This window comes from Nicotiana tabacum, chromosome 7 (assembly GCF_000715075.1).
Source record: "Nicotiana tabacum cultivar K326 chromosome 7, ASM71507v2, whole genome shotgun sequence".
Taxonomy (NCBI): domain Eukaryota; kingdom Viridiplantae; phylum Streptophyta; class Magnoliopsida; order Solanales; family Solanaceae; genus Nicotiana; species Nicotiana tabacum.
In genome coordinates, this window is record NC_134086.1 from 143,601,631 (window position 1) to 143,611,343 (window position 9,713).

General features: G+C 36.3%; 1 protein-coding gene across 3 annotated transcripts; it reads right to left on the reverse strand.

The window, feature by feature from the left end:
* Window positions 1-2,254: 2,254 nt before the first annotated feature.
* On the reverse strand, window positions 2,255-6,280 carry LOC107816296 (uncharacterized). Of its 3 annotated transcripts, none has more exons than XM_075217798.1 (4): window positions 5,977-6,280; window positions 5,608-5,871; window positions 4,528-4,692; window positions 2,255-2,859 (listed from the first exon to the last, which is right to left on the reverse strand). In XM_075217798.1, the coding sequence occupies exons 1-4, from the start codon at window positions 6,175-6,177 to the stop codon at window positions 2,815-2,817; spliced, it is 675 nt and encodes a 224-aa protein (XP_075073899.1). In that variant the 5' UTR covers window positions 6,178-6,280; the 3' UTR covers window positions 2,255-2,814. The 3 variants fall into 3 exon arrangements, with proteins under 3 accessions (XP_075073899.1, XP_075073901.1, XP_075073900.1); XM_075217800.1 differs by having other exon boundaries at window positions 2,255-2,873; window positions 4,533-4,692; window positions 5,977-6,279; XM_075217799.1 differs by lacking the exon at window positions 2,255-2,859 and having other exon boundaries at window positions 4,495-4,692; window positions 5,977-6,279.
* Between the last annotated feature and the right edge of the window lie 3,433 nt (window positions 6,281-9,713).

Here is a 9,713-nt window from a genome sequence, read left to right on the forward strand (position 1 = left end):
TAGGTGTAGCAGTTTTAGGTGGTGATGCTACTGGTTTTGGGAATGGAGAAGTTGTCAATGAAGAGGAAGGTGGAGCGCGCGTCTTGGTTTCAGGGCTTCTTAAGGTGAAAGAAGAGGATGTGATTGGGAGAAATGTTGAAGTTGCTGCAGGAGAAGAAGGGACAGATGTTGCTGCTGGTATTGATTTTGCTGGAGAGGGAGGGGCAGTGGATGTTGTTGGGGATCTTGCAGCAGCAGTAGTAGTAATGCCAGGGAACAATGCTCTAGTAGGTGGTGGAGGAGATGTAACAGCAGGTGGTGGTGGTCGAATGGTTGGCCGAGGCTGAGGCGCTGGGGGCCTAAATGGCTGTGGAGCAGGAGCTCGAAGTGCTGGTGGCCGCGGTGTTGGAGCTGGAGCTGGTTGCAATTGGCGACCGAAAGGAGCCAACCTGAACCATGAAAATGGTCGTTGTTGGTTTGACATTCTAATACTAGTTCGTTAGGAACACACTAGTACACTACAGAACGCGCACTGCACTAATTTTTACCTTATCAAATGAAGAAACTAGAATGAGTTGGCTATTCAATTCTTTGGTGCACACTTAAATATATACAAGTCTATGACTGAGGATACTTGAGGAATTCACCGTGAAAAACGGGGACAAAAAGTTCCAAAATTAACAACAAAAAGGTAAAAAAAAAAAAGAGAGTAAGAAAAGCATCTGGTTCATTTTCAGGGTTTTGGTATCAAATCTTTGGTGCCTGCATTCATCAAGAAAACATCATATTCATATCCCCTTTTGTTAGTGGAAAAGAAGTTTTCAACTTCTCAATTTTCACTTTGATTGGCTTCTCAAAGACTCGGTGACAAACTTACCGCACAAACAACCGAGATGGTGGGGTAACAGAATTTTTAACAGTTTTGAGTCCTTGACAAGCCGTTTTCATAACAGATAGGAGCTGCAGAGTGAAATGCTCATATTCCCTGCGGAATCTCTGCCAGATAAAAAGGACAGTCGGTACACTAAACTCCCACTATGCGCACCGCAAGGGTCTATTGTATGCAGCATGCATGAGGCTGTTTTTACGACTCGAACTCGTGATCTCCTGGTCACATGACAACAACTTTACCCGTTACTCTAAGGTTCTACTGATGAAGTAAATGTTCGAATTGCGGCTTCTACATTACTGTCGATGCACACCCTGCACAAACCATCTATCATACGTAGAAAGCATATATATGGTCCTTTTAGCTGGAATCCTCTTTCCTTCTTAGTTCTTGCCTCAAGATTCATCTTTGGTTACAAGAATACAGACGTCATAAGTAAAAAGGGAAAAGCAACGAAGAATAACAAGTTACTGTATGTTGGACTTCAATAAGATTCTTGAAGTTGAAGTTCAACAAAAAGGGGTATTTTAATTTGGGGTGTCATTCACTTCAACCGTCTTTGTCTTGACTTTGCTTGCTGAATATGTGATGCTGTCTCTCTTTTCAAGAGGCTTCAACGGGGTTCTAAGTTGTAGCAAATTAGTTTTTACATATTCATCCGTCCATTCCTAGCTTTTTTTGCATCTGACACTAGTTGCCTTACTGGTACTTTGATCTATTCGAAGTAACAGTCAGATTCCTTATATATGCTTCTAAAATATGATGGTACTTTGATCTATTCGAAGTAACAGTCAGATTCCTTATATATGCTTCTAAAATATGATGCTGTCTCCCCCTTTCAACAATCAACAGAGGCGTGAGTTCTGGATTTTCGGATCACGACTTTATGTTTTAATGACTTGGTTCTAGATTTAATATTTATACATATTTCATGAATTCAAAATACCAAATACACTGTTTGAACAAAAGTTATTGGGTTTAGCTAAACCCAAGGCGGCTTTGTGCCTTAGCCCTCGCTTTCAAGGGGGTTCTAAGCTATAGCACGGCAGATTCTTTTCACCCGTACATTCTTACCATTTGTGTATTAAACACTTGATTATTTTCTTCCTAGTACTTTGGTCCATTAAAGTATTTTAGCTTAATGAAAGTATGCTGGTGGATCTTGGATTTATTAACTAGTTAAATCATTTCCAACTATCAAACAAATGTGCTGTTAAAACAACTCGAATATATGAATCCAGGTGCAAAGGATAAATGGTTTTCAACAAAAATAGGAGTCTAGTTTCGTGCTGCTGCTTATCACTTGATTGGATAGCTATAAACGACGAAGTCATGGCAATTTGCATTCTGATCTCTAACATGATCAAAACGATGCTCCATTTATGATTTGATTAAGGAAAAGCTGGCTAGATTTAACGCCATTTACAGTTTACAAACTACAGATATAACTCTGAAATCAACACAAGGTTTGTTCATAAAGCTGAAGGAATCTTGAATTGCAGCTGAGGCACCGCTAAAACCAATAATTCCAAAGTACTCTAATACCTGAGCAGAGAGAAATGCATACAAAATATTTCTGTCGTCAACCCCAACTAATTCTAAATTGATGCATAGTAGCTTGATTGATACAAGCATGCTCACACCATTAGTTTTGACCTGTATCTAAATGAATCATCCTTTATTTTTATTTTTCTTTATTTCTAGATAAATCTTCGAAAGGCCCATTACACCTGGTATAACCATTGCACCATACCGCAATAAGTACTCTCTTCTATTGTGAATACTTACATAAGAAAGCAGACAACTCAGCCTTCAAACGACGAACAAGTCAAGGCCAGCTGGTAAATTCGAATACTTTGAAGACAATGTCAATTCCAGTAGGGATTTGCCAAATGAAGAGGATAACGTTTAATGCGTTCAAAGCTATGTGCAGATTTCTAGCGGTTTCATTCCCCCTTTGCATTGCTGGTACAAGGGCTGCTGGCTTTTGACTATTTGTTTCTTGCTGCTAAACAAAGTTACAACAAATCAAGTGTCGTAAATGTCGGAGAACATTTGGATGTTCTTTGAACCTATTTCTTATCAGTGCAGGCATCACTTTTTTTGTTACAAAAAGACTAACAGAGGTTGAACACAAACATTACTAGTATTTTGGTTTGTATGCATTGACAGCAAGTTCGCACCAGTTGCAATTTGAGTACTAAAAACTTATACATGCTTGTGAGCTGTAAGACATGGTTATTATGGTATTACAACCGCGAACCGGTTCAGCAATGCAGGACCATATCATCACCAAATAACCATGTGTTACTTGATTAAAGTCACTGATAACAGATGGAATACGCCATATTTAAAAAGTCTTCTGTAAATTCAAAGCACTCTGTAAATATCTATAGAAGATTTAATGCTTCCTATAATATTTATTCAGGAGCCATAACTCACAAGTTCCCCGGATTATTGGTCTATTGATTCCACTTTAATTAAAAAACGCGTTTAAGCAGCAACTACAAAGTAGACAAGCTCAAGCTTCCTTCTTTCTAGCTCCATCAAATTTGAACTGGTGTAAGGAATTAGTAAGCCTCATGCTGTGAATATCATGCTATATATTGTAAGACTAGTCAAGCTATATAACCATCAACCTCTATTAAGAGTTTGAAATACTAACATAAAATAGAACTAGAAGTTTTCACTCTCTAACAATTTAAACTTTTAGATGATTGCAGTTCATACAATTAACATTTTGTCTGAGTGCATAGTGAACTGACTTTCGGATTCAAGCCTTTTTGCTAGCCATCAACAGAAATATTTCCCCGTATTTGACGCAAGAAATAAAATGAATAAGCTGCAAAAGTGTTCACTCTCTAACATCTTAATACAAATGAGGCGGTTCACATATTTCTTTCTATTTTTGGATAGGTAATGAGGCGGTTCACATATTTCTTTCTATTTTTGGATAGGTAATGAGGCAGTTTACATAATTCAACTACATGGATCAATAATTTAATATGAATAAAGTTGTCCAGAAATCTTAATGAATGAGGTTGAACTATAGTTGCCTTGAAATATATCATATGCTATGAATTGAGGTAAGTTGGAAAAGTTATCAAATGTTTGGAGGAAAATGAATGCAACATGCACGAAACTAGTAATGCGGTTATGGATAGTTCTCAAAGCCATAAGTAAGCTCTTAGCCTACTTCTACACCGCAGGGTAGCATTTAACTCGAAAACCATAGGGGTAAAGATACATAATATTACTATACTATAGTTGAATATAAGTATGGTTTCCACATGTATGAGGAATATTTAAGACCTTTTTTCTTCTTCTTTTTCCATAGAACTATTGCCCCTAATTATTACTACTAGTTTGTAATTATGGCGTAATGATACAATCTTCTAGTACTCACAAAAAGCGGAAGCAAGATAGGATGAAACGTATGACACTTTTGCGTAAATGTAAGTATAGACTAGGGACTTGAGAATATTGCGCAACTTTTTCTCTTTTTTCTTGTTTTTCTTTAATTGAATGACTCAGAATGCAACAGCTCAGAAATCATAAACTTGACCATTTATGATGCAAAATAGAATCAATCTACTTTGATATAGTTGTTCTTTTTCCCTTTGGTCAACAATTTGCTCAGATTAATAGGAGATGCGAACATTACCTGCCCCGGCAAATAAATGAGGCCCTGGAAATAACTTCCCAGTCCTAAACCAGGTATTCACGCCTCCAGCAATTGACTCAAACACCCCCCATGCAAGCAATATGGAACCTGCATTGAAGTGTTTATCCCTGTATGAACCTTTAATCAGCTCCTTCCGTTCCTGAAGTTCAAAAACAGCAAAAGAATAGATTCAGATACTCAGAAAGTGGACAATATATGAACACCAGTGTTAGAACTACATCTGCAAGTGATCACATTGGGAGCTCAACTAAAAGGGAATACAACATTATAGCTGTTCCCATCACATGCTGTAGAATAACTGCGATGGGAAGTTTATTCAAACTAGGGCTCTAAGATAGCAAAAAGCCATAAAAGGGCAGAAATGATGCAAAAGTATCCCCGATTCACGCAGGGTCCGGGGAAGGACCGCAACCCCAAGGGGTGTGATGTAGACAACCTATCTAAATGCAAGCATTAGTGGCTGCTTCCAAGGCTCGAACCCTAATAACAAAAAACCAGAACAACCAAAAACAATTCTACTAGTACAGTAGGAACCTATAGCAGTTAGTTATATTAGATTATATCTCTGAAAGTTCGTCAATTGCGCAGATCAATGACATATTATGTACTCTACCATAAATTCCTACAAGTGACATTGCAATTCCTAGTGTCACGAAAGAAGAAAAAGAACAGTTTTAAGCTGAGATTTCATAGTGACAAGGCACCACAAATCATGCTTGCTTATGGTAAGCAACCCCACTTCTAACCACGAGAGGTTGTGAGTTTGAGTCTCCCCAAGAGCAAGGTGGGAAGTTCTTGGGAGGGAAGGATGTCGGGGGTCTATTTTGCAAAAAAACCTCTCTATCTCAGGATAGGGGTAAGGTATGCGTACACACTGCCCTCCCCAGACCCCACTAAGTGGGATTATATTGGGTTGTTGTTGTTGTTACTCCAAAATACCTATAGCGCCCCACTGCAGTCCCACACCACCTAAAGACCCTCTACTAAATAGAAAGTGAAGGCTAAAAAGGGGTGCAAAGAACAAAATATATAAAATAAATTAAAAAACTTGCACCTCAGTGAGTTGCTGAATTCTGGCTTCAACAGGGGATGGCTTAGGGGGTTGAACAGGGGTGCCTTCAGGGGTCACAGGGAGAGGTTTAACTTGCTTCTTCAGCTCATTAATCTCATTTTGAGTAGTCCTAACTCTCCGCCATTGCCATCCAAGATAACCCGCATATAAAGTGTATACAAACAAACCAGCCATCACAGTGGGATGAATCAGAGCAATAGTTCTTCCCTCAAATATCCCAAACTCTCCACCCACTGCAAATGCATCCTGTTCACAAAACCCAAGATTCAAATTATTCACATAAACCAATATGCTCAGCAATAATAAAGAAAAAAGTAACAAATTTTTCACAATATTAAAGAGAAAACATGCCTTGGCATCGAGAAAGAAAGGTAATGTGAGTGCTGTGAGAGGAAGAGAAGCTGATCTGAGTTGGTCAATGGTCTCATTGGGGAGGAGCTTTTGAGGGAGAAGAGTAACTGAATGCTTGCTCGGAATTGACAGCTTGGGTTTAGTTTGGTGCTGTTTTGAGGGCAAGATTGGAAGTTTGAGGAGGCTGAGTGTGGCAGCCATGGTTTTTGCTTAGATATTTTCTGACACGTTTGCTGTTTGATGGATTGGAAGGAGAAACTTCAGGAACACAAAAAGGCAAGATAAATAGATTGACAGGAGGAGAATAAGATAAGAAAAATCTGTCCTCAGCTTTAGCTTTGCTTTCAACCATCTTTTTATTTTATTTATTTTTAATTTTAATTTTTTTGAGCTTTCAACCATGTATCTCCACTTTTCTGAAAAAGTAATTTAGGTTGAAATTTTTTTCACGAAATAAAACATTTGCTAGAATACCTAAATAACTCCTGATTGACTATTTGATAGTCTTTAACCCATTTGAAATGAAACAAAGGGCTAACGAACGTGAATAGATGGCAATTACTAGTAGTTTTTAGAGCTCCCATTATGCTAAGTTATTTTTCGTAAAGGTGGGCAAATATCATAAGTCCAATATAGTTTGAGTTTGGTCGATGCCAAGGTGTGACACCAACTTATACCATTTCATCAATCTTATGATGTTATTATGCAACTGTCAATATTTCAGTAATTTTTTGTTCTGTGTAATGTTGTTGTATAATATTAATCAAAGATGAATATCACATGAAAAATATGATCAGTGAAGATTTAATAGTTCATACGATGGATACTAACTTGTTTGGAAATTGAACCATTATTACTACTATTATTATTGTTATTATTTCACCTTGTTATTATAGTTATCGATTTTTAAATTTTGGATTTAAAATGACGGGATACTTTCTCTACCAACAACCAAGGGAAGTTATTTTCGAAAGACCCCTAACTCAATAAAAATAATTTGCAGCAGGTTTGAACAGGAGAGTCACCAGGTAATTGAAATTAGTATAATTACTAGGGTAATAAGAGGAAAAAAGGAAAAAAATAAGTACACGGCCTAGTAATTACATAATATTATAATTAGGACTGCCTGTTTGTTTGTCATAGTGTAATTACAGTGTATTACAAGTTTATTGTTTGGTTGTACAAATGTAATTACACAGTTAGATTAAATTTTAAATAAAGTAATTATCAAAACTTATAAGCTAATACAATAAATATATGCCTTTAAATAAATTTTTTTATAAGTATAAATGATATTAGATTTGGTATTTAAGATGTATATTTTTTCGTGAATATACATTAATTAGTAATCATATATTTATAACTAATATTGTAAAAATAATTTTATTTATATATATATATATATATATATATATATATATATATATATATATATATATATATATATATATATATATATCAAATAATATTAATTAAACAAAGAATATAATATATATTTTGTAAAATATCATGGAATTTATGTTTGATAAATAAATTAATATTTATAAATATAATGTCATAACATTATTCAAATATTTGACAAAATTAATCTATCAATTCTAACTAAAAAATGAACAGCATACAATGTGAGTCAATGCTACTAAAACAAGTAAATTGGAACCAAGAATATTACACAATTTTAAAATCCCCCCTAAAAATAGTTTAATATATGACGAATTCCAACATAACTTAAGATTAGAAAATATAATAAGTTTATAACCATATTCAACAACGAAATTCTATTTTAATTGCATCACTAATTATATGCCAAGTTTGTTAATGACTCATTATTACTAATATTGGGAGGTATAGTTTCAAAAACTAGAATAATAAAACAAATAAAAACTAAAATATAAGCAATTATATGGAATCACAAGAAGTAAAAGTAGAGAAATAAAGATAAATAATGTACCAATAAAAAATATTTTAAAATTTCAAAAGAAATTAAAAAGTAAAATAAAATTAAAAAATTATAATAATAGAAATAAAAAGTTATAAAGAAACTAAATTAAAATAAAAAATAAATAAGAAAAATTAAAAGGCAACCTTGTAATTACATAATGTAATTACCACCAATTCTCACCTCCCTTGGAGAATTGGAGAGTGTAATTACATTGTGATAACTCAAAAGGTCATCACTTATTTTAGAAATGAATTCTGTGTTCTGAGACTTTAAAACCCTCTTTTAGTATTACCTCAATTTGTGTGCGCAATCCAGGCGCGTAGCCAGAAAGCCATTATGTGAATAATATTATATGTGGATCGGGTTGTGTGTTCAATTGCATGATATGTGTGTTCAATTGCATGATATGGATCGGGTTGCACGCCGCAACAATATTATATGTGGATCGGGTTGCACGCTGCAATAATATTATATGTGGATCGGGTTGTACACCGCAACAATATTATATTTGGATCGGGTTGCACGCCGCAACAATAATATAATTAGATCGGGTTGCACACCGCAACAATAATATAATTAGATCGGGTTGCATGCCGCAACAGTGATAAATGATATGGATCGGGTTGCACGCCGCAACAGTGTATTTATGATTTAGATCGGGTTACGCGTCGCAACAATAAATAATAAAAGTATTATTGATTGGTTACGATTTCCTTATTCTTTTGCTGTGAATTTTAAACTGTTCTTTATGCTTTTCTCTTGAACTACTATTGGTAAATGATATTCCCCCACAGCATATCCCCCTCCCATCTTTAATTGTTTATTTTTGTTTTATTTTCCGCTGTATATGATATAACTGCACAGGTTTATTTGATAGACTGGTCCTTGCCTCGCCACTACTTCGCCGGAGTTAGGCCAAGCACTTACAAGTACATAGGGTCGGTTGTGCTGATACTATACTCTGCACTGTGTGCAGATCCCGGAGCGGTAGCTTTTGGACCATAGCTTTGGGTGGCTGCCTTCAGTCTAGTCGGAGATTCCGAGGTAGTCCTGCAGGCGCAGGCCCCGACGTTCTCTTCCATTTTTATATTCTGTTTTCATTTACTTCAGAGATAGATTGTATCTTTCTTTCCAGACAATTGTTTGTAGTATTCGTAGATGGTCCGTGATATTGTGACACCAGGCCTGAGGCTGAGACTTCCGATGCAGTTATCATAGGTACTGTTCTGGATTGTAGTAGATTTGCTTCAGTTCTATTTGATCTAGGGTATACATACTCTTATGTGTCATCTTATTTTGCACCGTATCTGGTCATGCCTAATGATTCCTTGAGTGCCCTTGTATATGTATCTACGCCGGTGGGTGATTCTATTGTGGTGGATCAAGTCCATCGTTCGTGTATAATTGTGATTTGGGGTCTTGAGACTCGTGTAGACTTGTTACTTCTGGACATGGTTGATTTTGATGTCATACTGGGGATGGACTGGTTATCACCTTACCACGCTATCTTGGACTGTCATGCCAAGACTGTGACTTTAGCCTTGGCGGGTTTAGAGTGGAGAGGGACTCCTGGTCATTTTACCCATAGTGTTATCTCTTATGTGAAGGCTCGGCATATGGTCGAGAATGGGTGTTTGGCCTATTTGGCATATGTTCGTGATTCTAGTACCGAGGTTCCTTCTATTGATTATGTGCCTGTTGTCCGTGAGTTTCCTGAGGTATTTCCTTCAGACCTACCGGGTATGCCACCCAACAGGGATATAGACTTCTGCATTGATTTGGCTTCGGGAATTCA

Excerpts from the sequence above, each read along its gene's own strand:
- LOC107816296 (XM_075217798.1), bottom strand. The coding sequence starts at position 6,177 with ATGGCTGCCACACTCAGCCTCCTCAAACTTCCAATCTTGCCCTCAAAA. Across the intron at positions 5,872-5,976 it reads CTTTCTTTCTCGATGCCAAG|GATGCATTTGCAGTGGGTGG; the intron begins GCATGTTTTCTC and ends TTTTGTGAACAG. Across the intron at positions 4,693-5,607 it reads GAATTCAGCAACTCACTGAG|GAACGGAAGGAGCTGATTAA; the intron begins GTGCAAGTTTTT and ends TTTGAACTTCAG.